The 18,868-nt window shown below is 45.8% G+C and overlaps 2 protein-coding genes across 2 annotated transcripts; both read right to left on the bottom strand.

Moving 5' to 3' along the window:
- Positions 1–42: 42 nt before the first annotated feature.
- On the bottom strand, positions 43–11,820 carry atg14 (autophagy related 14). The gene is made up of 7 exons (XM_065966209.1): positions 11,117–11,820; positions 10,064–10,126; positions 8,420–8,462; positions 8,174–8,255; positions 7,651–7,888; positions 7,178–7,407; positions 43–183 (listed from the first exon to the last, which is right to left on the bottom strand). The coding sequence occupies exons 1-7, from the start codon at positions 11,395–11,397 to the stop codon at positions 62–64; spliced, it is 1,059 nt and encodes a 352-aa protein (XP_065822281.1). The 5' UTR covers positions 11,398–11,820; the 3' UTR covers positions 43–61.
- A 524-nt stretch (positions 11,821–12,344) lies between these two features.
- tbpl2 (TATA box binding protein like 2) lies at positions 12,345–17,046 on the bottom strand. Its single transcript, XM_020654793.3, has 8 exons — positions 16,739–17,046; positions 15,821–16,001; positions 15,354–15,561; positions 14,557–14,644; positions 14,184–14,275; positions 13,923–14,090; positions 13,640–13,734; positions 12,345–12,586 (listed from the first exon to the last, which is right to left on the bottom strand). The coding sequence occupies exons 1-8, from the start codon at positions 16,784–16,786 to the stop codon at positions 12,510–12,512; spliced, it is 957 nt and encodes a 318-aa protein (XP_020510449.2). The 5' UTR covers positions 16,787–17,046; the 3' UTR covers positions 12,345–12,509.
- Between the last annotated feature and the right edge of the window lie 1,822 nt (positions 17,047–18,868).

Genomic DNA, 18,868 nt, shown 5'->3' with positions numbered 1-18,868 from the left:
GTGACGCTGTGTTTTCCTAACTTTGCTGTGTCTGTGAAGGCAGCAGCAGGTGTTTCCTGTCTCACCTGTTGCAGAGCTTCTTGGGCAGGTTGATGTCCAGGATATGAGACAAGATGGTGACAAGCTGCGTGGCGTAGCAGAGAGCGGCGCTGATGGTGTGAGCTGGGTTAATGTGGTCCAACTCTGCAGCACACAGGGGGTCAAAGGTCAACAGGTCAGTCTAAAACAATGATCCAAAGCAGGCATGTGATTGGCCGAGGACGACCAAGCAGGAAAACATTTAACATTCAAAAAACATTCAGCAGATCTCTTCAATATGGCCGCCGCAGAGACACGGGCCCTTTCCGAACAGCCACAGTTCAGTATGCAGTGCGGACCCCTCGTGGTCATTCAGTAGTCTGAACCCTTGTGGTCATTCAGTAGTTTGAACCCTCGTGGTCATTCAGAACCCTCGTGGTCGTTCAGTAGACTGAAGCCTTGTGGTAATTCCGTGGACTGAACCCTCGTGGTCATTCTGAACTCTTGTGGTTGTTCAGTAGACTGAACCCTCATGGTCATTCAGTAGACTGAACCCTTGTGGTCATTCTGAACCCTCGTGGTCATTCTGAACTCTCGTGGTTGTTCAGGAGACTGAACCCTCGTGGTCATTCAGTAGTCTGAACCCTTGTGGTCATTCTGAACCCTCGTGGTCATTCAGTAGTCTGAACCCTCGTGGTCATTCAGTAGTCTGAACCCTTGTGGTCATTCTGAACCCTCGTGGTCATTCAGCGGTCTGAACCCTTGTTGTCATTCTGAACCCTTGTGCTCATTCTGAACCCTCGTGCTCATTCTGAACCCTCGCGGTCATTCAGTAGTCTGAACCCTCGTGGTCATTCAGTAGTCTGAACCCTTGTTGTCATTCTGAACCTTCATGGTCATTCAGTAGTCTGAACCCTTGTTGTCATTCTGAACCCTCGTGGTCATTCTGAACCCTCGTGGTCATTCAGTAGTCTGAACCCTCGTGGTCATTCAGTAGTCTGAACCCTTGTTGTCATTCTGAACCTTCATGGTCATTCAGTAGTCTGAACCCTTGTTGTCATTCTGAACCCTCGTGGTCATTCTGAACCCTCGTGGTCATTCAGTAGTCTGAACCCTCGTGGTCATTCTGAACCCTAGTGGTCGTTCAGTAGTCTGAACCTTCGTGGTCATTCAGTAGTCTGAACCCTCGTGGTCATTCAGAACCCTTGTGGTCATTCTGAACCCTCGTGGTCATTCTGAACCCTCGTGGTCTTTCAGTAGTCTGAACCCTCATGGTCATTCAGAACCCTTGTGGTCATTCAGTAGTCTGAACCCTTGTGGTCATTCTGAACCCTTGAGGTAATTCTGAACCCTCGTGGTCATTCAGTAGTCTGAACCCTCGTGGTCATTCAGTAGTCTGAACCTTCGTGGTCATTCAGTAGTCTGAACCCTCGTGGTCATTCTGAACCCTAGTGGTCGTTCAGTAGTCTGAACCTTCATGGTCATTCAGTAGTCTGAACCCTCGTGGTTATTCTGAACCCTCGTGGTCTTTCAGTAGTCTGAACCCTCTTGGTCATTCAGTAGTCTGAACCCTTGTGGTCATTCAGAACCCTTGTGGTCATTCAGTAGTCTGAACCCTTGTGGTCATTCTGAACCCTTGAGGTCATTCTGAACCCTTGAGGTCATTCCGTAGTCTGAACCCTTGTGGTCATTCTGAACCCTCGTGGTCTTTCAGTAGTCTGAACCCTCATGGTCATTCAGAACCCTCGTGGTCATTCAGTAGTCTGAACCCTTGTGGTCATTCTGAACCCTCGTGGTCTTTCAGTAGTCTGAACCCTCACGGTCATTCAGTAGTCTGAACCCTCTTGGTCATTCAGTAGTCTGAACCCTTGTGGTCATTCTGAACCCTCGTGGTCTTTCAGTAGTCTGAACCCTCATGGTCATTCAGAACCCTCGTGGTCATTCAGTAGTCTGAACCCTTGTGGTCATTCTGAACCCTCGTGGTCATTCCGTAGTCTGAACCCTCACGGTCATTCAGTAGTCTGAACCCTCGTGGTCATTCAGTAGTCTGAACCCTCGTGGTCATTCAGTAGTCTGAACCTTCGTGGTCATTCAGTAGTCCGAACACTCATGGTCATTCAGTAGTCTGAACACTCATGGTCATTCTAAAACCGTCGTGGTCGTTCAGTAGTCTGAACCCTCCTTGTCATTCAGTAGACCCTTGTGGTCATTCAGTAGAGCTTTGCATCTTCACTGGTCTTACGATTCGATTCAATTATGATTATCCAGTCAACGATTCGATTCGATTCAATATCACGATGCATCAAGAGTCATCCTTAATTTTCTATATTACTGCACATGGCTACTTTTTCAGAAACAGAGACAGTCTTATAAATATGAACTTCTTTTGTGTAATTTAAAAAGGGATTTCGACAACAATGTCATTAATAATATCTTTACATTGTAAGTTAAAATTAATTACATTATATAGGTAGCCTACAGTATAGGTAAAAAGTATAAGTGTTTGTGTGTTTAGTTTATTATACAAGAGAAAGATGTTTTTAAGTCACTGTGTGTTTATTTTATTGTACAAAAGAAAGATGTTTTTAAGTCACTGTGTGATCCCTTCTCAGGACATTGTAGCCTTTAGCTGTGAGCTTTGTACAGGGTCAGTTTTGTTTCTGTCCTTTTTATTTCAGACGAGTTTTGTTAAGTTGCTACTGCTGTAAACACCCCATTTCCTGATATGGATGTTTCACATGCACTTCAACTTCAGATAGGCCGGGGACTTTTATTTTGAAGAACTTGTCGGAAATAAAATGTGTTTATCATCGAACGAATGCAGCTTTAGCGAAGGTGCACTTATTAGCGGTGATTCTCGATGACGCTGTGTCAGGAGTCAACTGTGTTTACAGCCGCTCACGAGTCACCGCCACAGCCCCTTCTTTTAGTTATCCTGGACTTAAGACAGAGAGGCATCAGTTTAAAAACACCTTTAGCTGTGATGAAGATGCTAATCCATGCTGCGGTCAGCTAAAGAGACACAGAGTCAAGCCGTTTCAGTGGAGCACTGTGGTCTGAGCATGCAGGACGATCTGACTCTGCTCATAAAGTCAGCAAGCACAGGAGCGGGACTCAATTTACGTTGTTTTCTGTCACAAATCCCTCTGTTAGCCTACGTTACTTTCATTACACACCACCCTGTGTGTTTAGGTAAAACAAACTCACTCAACACAATGCAAAACAACCGCATTTAGCAGTTGGCAGATGCTTTTTTCCACCCTTCTTCAGCGTCGATTACGTCCTGTCCCTGCATCGATGCATCAATCATCTAGTCTGCATCGTGATGAATCGATTAATTTCAACAGCCCTATCATTCAGTAGTCTGAACCCTCGTGGTCTTTCAGTTTTCTGAACCCTCGTGGTCATTCAGTAGACTGAACCCTTGTGGTCGTTCAGTATTCTGAACCCCCGTGGTCATTCAGTAGACCCTCATGGTCATTCAGTAGTCTGAACCCTCGTGGTCATTCTGAACCCTCATGGTCATTCAGTAGTCTGAACCCTCGTGGTCATTCTGAACCCTCGTGGTCATTCAGTAGACTGAACCCTTGTGGTCGCTCAGCAGTCTGAACCCTTGTGGTCATTCAGTAGACTGAACCCTTGTGGTCATTCTGAACCATTGTTGTCATTCAGTAGTCTGAACCTTCGTGGTCATTCAGTAGTCTAAACCCTTGTGGTCGTTCAGTATTCTGAACCCTCGTGGTCATTCAGTAGACCCTCTTGGTCATTCAGTAGACCCTCTTGGTCATTCAGTAGTCTGAACCCCTGTGGTCATTCTGAACCCTTGTGGTCATTCAGTAGTCTGAACCCTCCTTGTCATTCAGTAGACCCTAGTGGTCATTCAGTAGTCTGAACCCTCATGGTCATTCAGTAGACTGAACCCTTGTGGTTGTTTAGCAGTCTGAACCCTCGTGGTCATTCAGTAGTCTGATCCTTCGTGGTCATTCAATAGTCTGAACCTTCGTGGTCATTCAGTAGACCCTCTTGGTCATTCAGTAGTCTGAACCCTCGTGGTCATTCAGTAGACTGAACCCTCGTGGTCATTCTGAACCCTCATGGTCATTCAGTAGTCTGAACCCTCGTGGTCCTTCAGTAGTCTGAACCCTTGTGGTTGTTCAGTATTCTGAACCTTCGTGGTCATTCAGTAGTCTGAACCCTCGTGGTCATTCAGTAGTCTGAACCTTCGTGGTCATTCAGTAGTCTGAACCCTTGTGGTTGTTCAGTATTCTGAACCCTCGTGGTCATTCAGTAGACCCTCTTGGTCATTCAGTAGTCTGAACCCCCGTTGTCATTCTGAACCCTCGTGGTCGTTCAGTCGTCTGAACCCTCCTTGTCATTCAATAGACCCTTGTGGTCATTCAGTAGTCTGAACCCTTGTGGTCATTCAGTAGTCTGAACCCTCGTGGTCATTCAGTAGTCTGAACCCTCGTGGTCATTCAGTAGACTGAACCCTCGTGGTCATTCTGAACCCTCATGGTCATTCAGTAGACTGAACCCTTGTGGTCGTTCAGCAGTCCGAGCCATCGTGGTCATTCAGTAGTCTGATCCCTCGTGGTCATTCTGAACCCTTGTGGTCGTTCAGCAGTCTGAACCATCATGGTCGTTCAGTAGTCTGAACCCCCGTGGTCATTCTGAACCCTCGTGGTTGTTCAGTAGTCTGAACCCTCCTTGTCATTCAGTACACCCTCATGGTCATTCTGAACCCTCGTGGTCATTCTGAACCCTCATGGTCATTCAGTAGACTGAACCCTTGTGGTCATTCAGTAGACCCTCGTGGACATTCAGTAGTCTGAACCCTCGTGGTCCTTCAGTAGTCTGAACCCTTGTGGTCATTCTGAACCATCGTGGTCATTCAATAGTCTGATCCCTCGTGGTCATTCTGAACCCTTGTGGTCGTTCAGCAGTCTGAACCATCAAGGTCGTTCAGTAGTCTGAACCCCCGTGGTCATTCTGAACCCCCTCATGGTCATTCTGAACCCTCCTTGTCATTCAGTAGACTGAACCCTCGTGGTCATTCAGTAGACCCTCGTGGACATTCAGTAGTCTGAACCCTCGTGGTCATTCTGAACCCTCGTGGTCGTTCAGTAGTCTGAACCCTCTTGGTCATTCAGTAGTCTGAACCCTTGTGGTCGTTCACTATTCTGAACCCTCTTGGTCATTCAGTAGTCTGAACCCTTGTGGTCGTTCACTATTCTGAACCCTCGTGGTCATTCTGAACCCTCATGGTCATTCAGTAGTCTAAACCCTTGTGGTCATTCAGTTGACCTTCGTGGTCATTCAGTAGTCTGAACCCTTGTGGTTGTTCGCTATTCTGAACCCTCGTGGTCGTTCACTATTCTGAACCCTCGTGGTCATTCTGAACCCTCGTGGTCATTCATTAGTCTGAACCCTCATGGTCATTCATTAGTCTGAACCCTCGTGGTCGTTCAGCAGACTGAACCCTCGTGGTCATTCAGCAGACTGAACCCTCGTGGTCATTCTGAACCCTCATGGTCATTCAGTAGTCTGAACCCTTGTGGTCGTTCAGTAGTCTGAACCCTCGTGGTCATTCAATAGTCTGAACTCTTGTGGTCATTCAGTAGACTGAACCCTCGTTGTCGTTCAGTGGTCATTTTGTGGGTCCGCCTCAGTATTCTGTACATATCAGCATGGATACTAACTTCCTGGTTTTGTGCAGTACGGTTTGGTTGTATTTTAATTCCCACAATGCTGTGCGAAGTTAAACGTAAAACGTCACTTCACGTGCGCCTCCAAATCAAAACAAACAAGGACAGATTAACTGAATCATCTTTTAATCTAGAGTTAAAGTCTGACTGAAATCACTACTTTTAATTAACAACAGAAAATGTAACAAATGTTTGAGTTATTATAAAACCTTTCCCCCTCTATTTAAATAATGATTCTTTATGTCTGTGTCTTTATTGGTTTATTTTACTGTATATTTCTGTCTTTCATTTGTACTTTCCTTTATGTACTGCATGTTATTTTATTATTTAATCTTTTAGTTGGTTTTCATTGTGATATTGTTTTTGTTTACCTGACTGTATATGAGCATTACTCTTCTTGAATAAAGATAAACAAAAAAAAAAAAACAGGTGGATGCGGCCGTCTCGGGTAACGTAAATGATGCCACTTCCTCACCGAATGAATGAGATGAAGTAGGAACAAATATCTGCTTACTGAGCAGAGTATACAGCACGGATAGTAGGGCCTGTCTAAAATGGATTTTAAGTAACCAGTCTTGTCAGCATTAATGTGTCATCTTGACAACCTTTTACATCTCAGAGAACCTTGTACATAATGTTTTAATATATGTATATTGTTGTATGTCTTTCTTCTCTCTTATGAAGTGTGTGTGTGTGTGTGTGACTGGTTGATCTGTATTTTACTGTTACCATCATCTGCCCAGGTACAACAGATGGAAATTAGCTAGTTAGCTAAATCTGGTACAAAGCATCTCTTCTCTTCTGAGATTAATGGGTTTTTTGGTACACTGTCCCTGATTCAAATAAATGATTAAACTAAACTACTGTTTACTGAAAGATTGTGTAGGCACTTCGCCATTCAGATGCACCCTCTGACTGACACATACAACATCAAAGTAACAAAACATGCAGTTCCTCCAGTGTCCTACAAAGGCTGTCTCCTGGGGCGCTGGTATTGGTTAGTGCTCAGCCCATATACGGAGGCTGTGGTCCTCCCCACTCTCTCTCCCTGATTTCTGACTCTATTCACTGTCACATCTAAATAAATAAAGGCTTGAAAAGCCTAAAAATAAGTCTTTAGCCTGTCTCCTGCAGTGAGTCAGTCTCCATAGAGCCCCATGTTAAAATGTCCAACTTTACAGCTGCAGTTCCTCCAGTGTCCACTAGAGTCTGTCTCCTGCAGTGAGTCAGTCCCCATAGAGTCCCATGTTACAGCTGCAGTTCCTCCAGTGTCAATGTAGAATTAGGGGGTGTGGCCTCTTTGAGTAGCAGGTGGGAGCTGCTAGCTGTCTGCTAAGTGTCACCTGAGCTAATTCATAAACTGACCTTTAACCGCCCTGGGAATCCTCCCACTCCTCCAAATATGGTCACTTCAAGCTCCAAAAGGTTACCCTTAAGTATCAAAAAAAATTCACCTGGACCCTGATTGGTGCTTTTCTCCTCCACCCAGGTGTAGTAGGCAGAGCAGTCTCCGTTGCTGGGCAGGCTGACAGGGGGTCCAGTGATGCTGATGCTGGTTTCTCCATTCTGGTCATCCCAGATCCAGCGTCCTGAAAGGTAGGTGGTCCTACGAGCCTCAGCCAGCTCGCTTACCGTGCTGGAGGTCAGTGCAGGGTCACACTCTGCAACCACATCTGCGGGGTCTCTGAGGGAAAGACGCAAGGGCAGAAGACAGGTGAATACTTTGATCATTTGTCTATCTTAGGAACATTATGTTTCTGGTTGCCCCCATCAACGACAACCTTGGAAGGTGTGACACACATTCTGTCCGCGTGTGTGTCTCTCGCAAACACAATGGCGAGGGATTTGAGCCACGTCCAACCCAAAAGCACAATCTGTGGCTAAAATCACTCGCTACAGTGTGTGTCTGTGTGTTTATGTGTGTTACCTGCGCTCCTGCTTCTCCTCCTGCAGGGGGAACATGTGTGTGCTGAGCTCCTGGATGTGTTCTCGTCTCAGAGCAGCGAGCTGAGTCAGGCGGCTCTGCAGCTCCCGGCTGCGTCGTTCCAGCAGGTCTCCAAGACGACGGTTGTGACGCTCGATTTTATCCCGTTTCTCCTGGTGACGGCCCGCACGCCGCTGCAGCCGCTGACACTCCTCCTGGGAGCGCAGGAGCAGCTCCTTATCTGCAGGGGATGAGAAGAGAGGTTCTTTAAACATGCTGACCCCTCTGTTCTTCTTCTGCTGTTACATCTGTTCTTCTTCTACTGTTACATCTGTTCTTCTTCTACTGTTCTCAACAAACAGAGCATTAATAGACCGTAAAAGAGAGGAGGAGGAGGAGAGATGTAGTTTCTGGGCTCAATATGATCGAGTTTTTCTGTTGGAGGATAATTAACAAACTTCCTATCGAGTTCACGAATTATGTGACTTCCTTACTTTCAGAATAAAAGTATTTTCTGCAGACTCACCGCTCTTTTCCTCCTCGTTGCCCACGGCGACCGCCTCCTTCAGCTGCTCAATCTTCATCTTACAAGACATGATCTTCCATTTCTGAGAAGAGATTAGCGGTTTGTTATGAAGAGAGCTGACCTGAGATCAGCTGATTGTGACCACACACACACACACACGTTCACATTGTGATTATCACAGTTCAATATTGAAATTCTAAAGATGTCCGTCTGTGTTCCTGTTGGAGTTCAAAAAAGTGAACTGACCATGTGGTCGGCCTGCAGCTTCCTGTCCATGTGGTGAATCACTCTGAGGGGACGAAACACACACACTTTTAATACACATTAAACACATTTTCAATACTTTGATAGTCTTTGATACCATGTGTGTTTATCAGACAGGTGTGTAAATAACTCCTACTCATACACCTGCCTGAACTGTCCAATCCATTGGCAACATCTCTGCCCGGTTTAATTAGTGCATTTTAAACAGTGTGCAGGAGTTCTGCATCAAGTGTCTAGGACTGCTAGGTCTGTTGCCATGGTTATAAACCCGTATGGGTTTAATTTGATTGTTATAGAGCTCAACAGTGTGGTACCGGAAGTAAAAACACTATAGACATGACTATTTGGGTAGCTGGCTGTCTTGGTTTCAGGCGCCAATCTCTGAATAGGCCTATAAGGATTTTGTGAGAATTTCATAGAGAATTTGAATAGGGAAATTTACTTCATGAACTAGAGCCAACGATAAAGTGGGGGGTCACTGTTGAGCTCTATTAAAATTGTACCATAGTTTTAAATTCTGATGTTGTGAGTAAACACAGGGCCGGTCCGTGGCATAGGCAGTATAGGCAATTGCTAGGGGCGCCACTGGCGCCCCATATGAGTGCGGCCGAAAAGTTGAAGATAAGAAGAAGAAATAGAAGGGAAAATGCGTTTAAATATCATTAAATATTATTTATCTAATATAATTTTCATACTATCATTTAGTAATGATACAAAAGAAGCCATGAAATCACATTTAAAAAGGCTCTATTTTCTTGTCTCCTGCTTGACCCAGCGCATCACAACACAGCTGCTCGTTACCTGCTCGGTGTGGAGGAGGAGGGCAGGTGACTTATTAGAAGTGAGAGACACTGACCGTACGGATTAATATCACGTTTATAAATGACCGTAATGTAAACAACAACAAAGCCCTCGGGAGCCCAGGGACAAAAAAGAAGAAGAGGATGAAAAATGTGAAAAAGACACAGAGGTAACGTGCTGCACAGATCTATTTATCTGTTTTATTTAAGCTAGCTTGTTATGATCGATGATAGTAACGTCAGTGTTTCCTACCTTGAATTAACATCAGTTATTTCCACTGTACTTTTATTAGGTGAAGATTATTCATGTTAAGAAAATAGCCAGTGTAAGAAATACACTTCTTCTTTTGTTCTTATTTTGTTTGGGACACAAAACCTACTTTTATATTTATTGACATCTTTGTACTTAGTTAGCTTTCACCCTAGTAGATTAAAATGTTTATTTTCCTCCTCCTGTTGTCATTAATAGTTTTAAGCTCTTGCCTTTAAAGTATTGATGTCTGAGAGCATGAATGCATTTTGAGCTAGAGTTCCTCTCTGAATAGATATGTGTGCATGCTGTAGGTCTGGTTGTAAGGAAAACGTTTGGGCTCACCTGAAAAACTATGCTGAGGTTTCTGTACTACTCTGAGGAGAAAATAATCTTTTGTGGTCACACTATATTCTAAAATGCCCATCGTTTCACAAGTGCTTCTCTTCTCTCTCCAGATGCAATTATAAAACATTTAAAACCATCCCCTGCGGCCGTCTGTAACCACTTCTGCTCCATGCACTGTTTTGACTCTGAGTAAACACAGCCTTCAGGTAAACGTGACAGGTGTGTTACCTGTGCTGCAGCTGCTCCTTCTCCACCTGTAGCTCCTTTAGACGCTGCAGCTTCTCTGTGTATCTACACACACACACACACACACACACACACACACACACACACACACACACACACACACACACACACACACACACACACACACACACACACACACACACACACACACACACACACACACACACACACACACACACACACACACACACACACACACACACACACACACACACACACACACACACACACACACACACACACACACACACACACACACACACACACACACACACACACACACACACACACACACACACACACACACACACACACACACACACACACACACACACACACGTTTAAGTGCACTCAAGACAGAGACCCCTAGAGGGCCGCCCAGCACCGTTTGAGAAACGTCTCTGTGACATGAGAAGTTATTTTTACATGTTGTGCAACTGTAGCAGGGAGGCTAATTTAGTGAGCAAAACAGGTTACAATATGACTCAGCAGCCGACCGTCAGAGCTCTAACTGTTAACTTACTGTATCTATTAGATCTGAGGAGCTGCTAATGCCAACAAGCCAAATAGAGAAACAGTAACTGTGAGTCACCAGCTAACACATAACTTCATAAAAAGTGTTTTTTTTAGTTAAAATGAACTAAAATGTGAGTTTGTCTGCTGTAAAACTAAACCTGACAGTGAGGTGAGATACATTTATACAACCATGAGGACATTACTGTTTCACTACACCTTCCTTTACAACAGAACACCTGTGACTGTCACTTCCATCCTCCAGCCACAGGGGGGCGCTCACATGCGGTGTATACTAACAGAGAGAAGACTTATGAGGATTCATGTCTCCTCATGATTTATGTGTTATATTTATAAGCCGACCTGTAAAATCGGTTATGATCTTCAAACTGATCCTGTTTATTCGTGGATAAATTCAGAGCGACTTAGGAATAATGATGGACTCGGTACAATGTCAGAATATGTCAGTGAGGTTCGGTATGCGAGGTGAAACACGCTGTAATAATAAACTGTGGTCGGTACCTCTCCGTGTTCCTGCCGTCGAAGTACACAAAGTCTCCGGCCTGCACGCAGCGGGCACAAGTGAGCCTGCGGCGGGACGAACTGCACAGGGGGCACCGCTCCACCGCCACCGACAGACCCTCCGCGTCATCCACCGACTCCACCAGCAAGACGCAGCCCGGGGAGGAGTGGGCCGGAGCGGAGAGATGAGGGCGGAGAGGCGGCCTCCCGGCGGAGTGAGGCCCGGGGGATGAAGCCGCACGGTCGGGACCGATAGGGGGGAGTCCCGCGGAGGACGCCATGGAGAGGTGGGCTAAGCTAACAGAGCTAACAGGCTAATCCAACGTTCAGGCTGTCTTCAGGTGATGGGTGACGTCACTCAGCGCGCTGTGTGTGCTCCATGATGATCCTCTGGGTATTAAACAGTCCGTCATTTACCTGACACAGGTATTATCAAACTCTTACGAGCTCCACAGCAACTGTTTTTGTTTTCATCTGCAGACACACTCCGACACTTCCGGTTTCCTCTGGAACGTGACGGGTTTGTTTATGTGCTGACGTCGTGTGGTGGGCGGGGCCGAGCGAGCCGAATATTCATTACGTAAATGTCAGAGTGGAAGTATATGCGGTAGATCTACAGTTAAAGTAAAGCCCATCCCAGTTTAAGGCCCAGTCGTTTTCTCTAGCGTGGTGTTGTACACGTTTAGACATATAGCTCTCGATTGGAGGCTTTTCTGCATTTAGTGATGGAACAGTGTGGATCACAGTTAAGGAGAAAAAACAGAAAGACTCATGAAAACAAAGATGAACTTCGACATGTGTCTAACAAAGACAGAACAAAGTGTGTATGTTTACAGGACATGACGCAGTCTAGCATGCTGCTTTACAAGGTAACATCAAATCAGTGATTTAATTACCTTTCTTACACGGAAGACCACAACAGGTGTTTTCAATGGTCCACAGTAGGTCTCCCCCAGGCTGTTTTTCATCTCTTTGACAGGACACGAACATCCTCTGCTGTGACAGTGAAGGAAGGACACTTTCTACCCAGGGGGCTCACCTGACTGACCCCCCCCCCCCTGCTATGACCCGATACCAGCAGGGGGGGGGGGTCAACAACCTGGTGCAGACTGACTCGAGCTCAACATCAGAAAGACTCAAGAGTTGGGCTGTGGGGGCAGAGGAACTCTCTCTCAGCGCCTCCACCCTGATCACATATGACCCCCCCCTCCATTAAAATGTGAATCAGTAGGGCATGAACAGATCAGTCTCTTTATTTTCTTGGGGATGAAAACCTTTGACAGAATTTAAAACAAACAGCGGCTCGTTCGTCCTCCATGTTTTAAAAAATTAAACAAACAGTAAATATTTATACCATATATAAACAACAAGAAGTGATGTCAGAGGTCCATCCTCACTGTTTCCTGAAGCCTCTCAGGATCGGATAAATGTTCTCAAACGCTTCGTAGATCTCCGCTCGCTCCTTAGCTCCTGAAATTTAACACACAACTACAAAATCATGCCAACTTTATATATAAACAGGAAGTGGACAGAAGCATTAACAAATGTAATAAACGCATCCTGAACTTAAACATGTAATGTATGAGGAAAGGTTCTGTTGTATACGAGTGTGGATGGATCTTAAAGCTAACATAATCATATTCATCACTTTATTTTGAAAATCTCAACATTATAATCACATTATTTTAAAGGGATACTTCACCCATTTGCATTAAGCTTTGTATCATTAGAAACCTGGTAGTATTTTTGAATGGTCGTGCATCCCGCCCTCATTTTCCCCTGAGATGGGAAATCTTCGTATTTCTAAGTCTGAAAAGGAGCTTCCAATGACGCAAAAATCATAATTTTGCGTCATTGGAAGCTGTTGCGGTAGCAGGGTGAAATTACAACACTAGTTCCTTGGCCGCTGGCCACAGCAGCCAAGAAGCAAAACCAGCCTGTCAGCAGCAACGTCTCGCGGCTACTGGTATATTGCTATATTGCTGGCTGCCGTTGCCAGCTCAGCAGCCAAGACATAAGGCCTGCCTATCGGCGGCGGTGAGGACGAGCAGCGGGGGGCCGTCTCGTGCTGGGGTGGACTGGTAGTGTCGGTGCTCTCACTGTTTGCCTTTGGACGCAGACATAGAGTCTGTTTTCTGCCAGGAATTTTCAAGATACCGATTCCTTCTGGAAGAAATCTCGAAATCAGTTGCGGAAACAGCCTTATGTGTTGAAGTAGGCTAAATATTTATGTAAACCTGACCTTAGTGGGAGTGTCCTGCTGTGCTTTGCATTCTGGGATTTGGTGTCTTTCATCCACATGAGCCAAAAAGACACTTTCTGCCTTTTCTCGGTCAAGAAGGCACCAACTTTAATTAAAGTTTTTTATTAAATATATTAAATTTATTTCACATTTCTACTACATATATGACCCAATGTCAATACAGATTCATGTTTCAACGGGTGACGTATCCCTTTAAACTTCCTGTTCTGGATTCTAACCCTAACCCTGTTCATCAACCCAAGACATCAGAGAAGTGTTACCGGTCAGAACCACTTTCCCCGACACAAAGATGAGCAGCACAATGCGAGGCTTCACCATCCGATAGATCAGACCAGGAAACAGCTCTGGTTCATAACTGAGAAAACAAACAAACGCACACACACAAAAACAAGGAGGGGCTGTGGTCAAACCCAAACCGTCTCATGGGGATATTCAAAGTCTCCATGTAACAGAACCAACCGTCAACAGCAGAACAACAGAATATCAAGCTAACCTTAAACTAACAGAACAAGAAGGCTAGGCTAACCTCTCAGGTGTGCATACCTGCTGAACTGCTGGTGTGTGAGGACCAGGCCCTCCAGTCTGATGGGGAAACACACATCACAGCTCGCCACCATGTTCTGGATCTTAAAGTCCAGGAAGCGAGCAGGAAAGCCTAGTTTCTGAACCACACGAGCGTACTTCCTCGCTGCTAACCGTGACTGCTCCTCACTACACGCACTCAGAAACACAAGAGGATGAGCCAGGTTAGTCACCTGACAGGTCATCACATGAACACAGAAACAGGTGGACAGGTACACAGACCTCTTGGCTCCGGTACAGACCATCTTCCCGGAGCTGAAGATGAGCGCTGTGGTTCTGGGTTCTCTGATCCTCATGATGACAGCAGCAAAACGCTGAAAAAAAAGAAGAAAAAGCTGGTCATGAGCATTAGTGTTTCCACTGACCACAGAGAGGCAGAATAAAAAAGTCCTTTAACTTCTTTACACAAACAACAGGTCAACTAAGAGGGAACAGGTGAACCCTAAGCATCATGGCATCACAGCTGATGCTAAAAACGGGCGGGGCAGCTAACTGTGACGGGGACATTTTTCTAATGAGACGACAGACGAGAAACAGCTGTGTAGGTAAAGGAGCTTCCTTGGGTCTAATATGAGGTTATCACACATTCACACACCTTGGGGTTGTATTCAGCATTTCTGGCCTGCAGGGCGATAAACTTCAGATCCAGAGGACAGCCGAGGTTCACTGTGGAGACAATGTTTCTACACACGCACACACACACACACACACACACACATTTGAGGCATTTAAATATACAGTGAATCTGTGTTAGTGGAGACCAGCAGGTGAGTCTGAGTCCAGTTAGGGGAGACCAGCAGGTGAGTCTGAGTCCAATTAGGGGAGACCAGCAGGTGAGTCTGAGTCCGGTTAGGGGAGACCAGCAGGTGAGTCTGAGTCCGGTTATTGGAGACCAGCAGGTGAGTCTGAGTCTAGTTATTGGAGACCAGCAGGTGAGTCTGAGTCCAGTTAGGGGAGACCAGCAGGTGAATCTGAGTCCAGTTAGGGGAGACCAGCAGGTGAATCTGAGTCCAGTTAGGGGAGACCAGCAGGTGAGTCTGAGTCCGGTAATTGGAGACCAGCAGGTGAATCTGAGTCCAGTTATTGGAGACCAGCAGGTGAGTCTGAGTCCGGTTAGGCGAGACCAGCAGGTGAGTCTGAGTCCGGTTAGGAGGGACCAGCAGGTGAGTCTGAGTCCGGTTAGGCGAGACCAGCAGGTGAGTCTGAGTCCGGTTAGGAGGGACCAGCAGGTGAGTCTGAGTCCGGTTAGGCGAGACCAGCAGGTGAGTCTGAGTCCGGTTAGGAGGGACCAGCAGGTGAGTCTGAGTCCAGTTAGGCGAGACCAGCAGGAACTATAGACGTAGTATAAGGACTATATATTGATGTAGTATTTGTACTATGTATGCCACTTACTGTAACTGGGGGATGATCCCTGACCTCTCAGTCACAGGGGTCATTGGGGTCATGGGAGTCATGGGGGTCATGGGGCAGAAGGGGGAGGGCACCGGTACAGACGGTGGCGCTCCCTGCTGGCTGTCAGCTGCCGTGGAATCCTGGGAGTTGAAGTCCGTGAAGATTCCGCTGTCCTGAGACACGTTTAGAGCTGCAGTCTGACTGTCAGCTGACACAAACACATATTATTATTATTATTCAACTGTGAACATGAGTTAACAGAGACACATACCAGAGTAAAGAGTGGCTGTTGGATTCAGAGTGAACCAGTACAAAATGACCATCAGAGTTCAAGGTGCTTCTAAGGGAGGTCAAGTGTCTCAGTGCTGGAGTATTGCACATCATTAACAAGTACTGTTGTAAATTGTTTTAGCTCACGTTTGTTTCAATAAAGTTTATTAAAAAACGTTACATCAGTGATGTCATACCCATGTTATGACGACCAGGCTCTACCTGCGAGCTGAGGTCATCAGGCAGGAAGCTGAGGTCCAAATCATCGCCTGGCTCTGTGCCTGAACCAGCCTTCATTGAAAGGGAGGGGGTGGAGCCTTGGGTGGGGTGGGCGTGGCTTTGAATGCCCAGCCCCTCCCCCAAAATGAAGCTGGAGTCCTGCAGGAGGACACAAAGAGCTCTTTATGATTTAATGTGAAGAACATTATTAATCATGACCGACACTTTATGTCAGACTATATATGACACGTTATGTTCTATTCGTGTATAAAGTGACATGTTGGAGGACCAATAAAGTACTATCCTAAAAAGTACTGTCCCATAAAGTACTGTCCCATAAAGTACTACCCTAAAATGTACTGTCCTATAAAGTACTGTCCCATAAAGTACTATCCTAAAATGTACTGTCCTATAAAGTACTGTCCCATAAAGTACTGTCCCATAAAGTACTATCCTAAAATGTACTGTCCTATAAAGTACTGTCCCATAAAGTACTGTCCTATAAAGTACTATCCTATAAAGTACTGTCCTATAAAATACTGTCCTATAAAGTACTGTCCCATAAAGTACTGTCCCATAAAGTACTGTCCTATAAAGTACTGTCCTATAAAATACTGTCCTATAAAATACTGTCCTATGTTGGAGAGGTTCAGAGCTGCCACATCATCTGTGAACATAACAAGCGTTCACTTTCTACGGGCAGCAGAAACATCTTTCTAACAGCCTCTAACATCCTCAGATGATCCTCAATCAAACAGTTCCTAGTTTGGTTTCTGTTTCTGTCACAGAGTGATGCATCTGTTACAAATACATGATCAGACTAAATAATGTTACGTGACTGTGGGAGAATTGTACATCACTGTGTTCTAATAAACTTTTGAAATCTTTTTACTCACATCTGCAATCGAGTCATCAAAGTATCGCTCCAACGCAGACTCATCCATGATCCAACAACCTCCAAACCTGATCCAGGACTTTCCAGGACCTGATTCCAGGTAGAGAGCTGCACAGCTGCATCCAATCCTGACTCATCAAGACCTCCATCAGAGTGCTCTAATCTCTCTGTGTAGTTTGACTGATAGCTCCTGTTAGCTCTCTGGTGCTAACTACACCATGTTTCCACCATAGACTGTTTATGGTTCAAACTGATAAACAAACATTCATTCTATAAACAAAAACACTAGACAAACAAGCTGCTATGGCAACATGACATGTTTATGATCAAAATAAAACATTTTTTATTTTCTGTTAATCAATGAAATATGAAATCTCTCTCTCCCCCCTTTCTCTGTGATTGACAGCAGGTGTATTTCTGCTTCATCCGCTACTTCTACATCCCATCTTACCTCAGGAGGTGAATCTGAGTCCAGTTAAGGCTCCATCATCCAGTCCAGGACAGACTGGATGATGAAGGTGTAGAGGATAGACTGGATGATGAAGGTGTAGAGGATAGACTGGATGATGAAGGTGTAGAGGACAGACTGGATGATGAAGGTGTAGAGGACAGACTGGATGATGGAGGTATGGAGGACAGACTGGATGATGAAGGTGTAGAGGACAGACTGGATGATGGAGGTGTAGAGGACAGACTGGATGATGGAGGTATGGAGGACAGACTGGATGATGGAGGTGTAGAGAAAAGACTGGATGATGGAGGTGTAGAGGACAGACTGGATGATGGAGGTATGGAGGACAGACTGGATGATGGAGGTGTAGAGAAAAGACTGGATGATGGAGGTGTAGAGGACAGACTGGATGATAGAGGTGTAAAGGACAGACCGGATGATGGAGGTGTAGAGAAAAGACTGGATGATGGAGGTGTAGAGGACAGACTGGATGATGGAGGTGTAGAGGACAGACTGGATGATGGAGGTGTAGAGGACAGACTGGATGATGGAGGTATGGAGGACAGACTGGATGATAGAGGTGTAGAGAAAAGACTGGATGATGGAGGTATGGAGGACAGACTGGATGATGGAGGTGTAGAGGACAGACTGGATGATAGAGGTGTAGAGGACACACTGGATGATGGAGGTGTAAAGGACAGACCGGGTGATGGAGGTGTAGAGGACAGACTGGATGATGGAGGTGTAGAGAAAAGACTGGATGATGGAGGTGTAAAGGACAGACTGGATGATGGAGGTGTAAAGGACAGACTGGGTGATGGAGGTGTAGAGAAAAGACTGGATGATGGAGGTGTAAAGGACAGACTGGATGATGGAGGTGTAGAGGACAGACTGGATGATGGAGGTGTAAAGGACAGACTGGGTGATGGAGGTGTAAAGGACAGACTGGGTGATGGAGGTGTAGAGAAAAGACTGGATGATGGAGGTGTAAAGGACAGACTGGGTGATGGAGGTGTAGAGGACAGACTGGATGATGGAGGTGTAAAGGACAGACTGGGTGATGGAGGTGTAGAGAACAGACTGGATGATGGAGGTGTAGAGAACAGACTGGGTGATGGAGGTGTAGAGAACAGACTGGGTGATGGAGGTGTAGAGAACAGACTGGATGATGGAGGTGTAGAGAACAGACTGGGTGATGGAGGTGTAGAGAACAGACTGGGTGATGGAGGTGTAGAGAACAGACTGGATGATGGAGGTGTAGAGAACAGACTGGATGATGGAGGTGTAGAGAACAGACTGGGTGATGGAGGTGTAGAGGATAGACTGGATGATGGAGGTGTAGAGGACAGACTGGATGATGGAGGTGTAGAGGATAGACTGGATGATGGAGGTGTAGAGGACAAACTGGATGATGGAGGGAAGGGGGGCTTCTCCTGAAGTTCACTGTCATCTCCACAGTCTTGAGTGGGTTCAGCTCCAGGTGAAAACCTGCAGTAAAAGCTGTTCAGGTCTTCAGCCAGTCTGTTGTTACCTACAGGTTGGGGGGTGGGTCTCCTGTAGCTTGTGACTCCCTCCACCATCAAGACATCTAATTGGTCAGTGGGCTGAGACTTCCACAGGTTGATCTCTTATCTCCAACATAACCTGGAGCAAGTTAGGTGTGCAGCATGGGTTACCACG

The sequence above is a fragment of the Labrus bergylta genome, chromosome 18 (assembly GCF_963930695.1).
Source record: "Labrus bergylta chromosome 18, fLabBer1.1, whole genome shotgun sequence".
Classification (NCBI taxonomy): domain Eukaryota; kingdom Metazoa; phylum Chordata; class Actinopteri; order Labriformes; family Labridae; genus Labrus; species Labrus bergylta.
Note: the sequence above shows the minus strand (reverse complement) of the source record. Positions and strands in the feature narration are given on the sequence as shown.

Coding starts and splice junctions, on each gene's coding strand:
- atg14 (XM_065966209.1), bottom strand. CDS start 11,397: ATGGCGTCCTCCGCGGGACTCCCCCCTATCGGTCCCGACCGTGCGGCT. Junction 8,463..10,063: donor AAGGAGCAGCTGCAGCACAG/GTAACACACCTG, acceptor TCGTCCCCTCAG/AGTGATTCACCACATGGACA. Junction 7,408..7,650: donor GAGGAGAAGCAGGAGCGCAG/GTAACACACATA, acceptor TCTTTCCCTCAG/AGACCCCGCAGATGTGGTTG.
- tbpl2 (XM_020654793.3), bottom strand. CDS start 16,786: ATGGATGAGTCTGCGTTGGAGCGATACTTTGATGACTCGATTGCAGAT. Junction 14,276..14,556: donor ATGCTGAATACAACCCCAAG/GTGTGTGAATGT, acceptor CTTTTTTTTCAG/CGTTTTGCTGCTGTCATCAT. Junction 13,735..13,922: donor ACACACCAGCAGTTCAGCAG/GTATGCACACCT, acceptor TTGTTTTCTCAG/TTATGAACCAGAGCTGTTTC.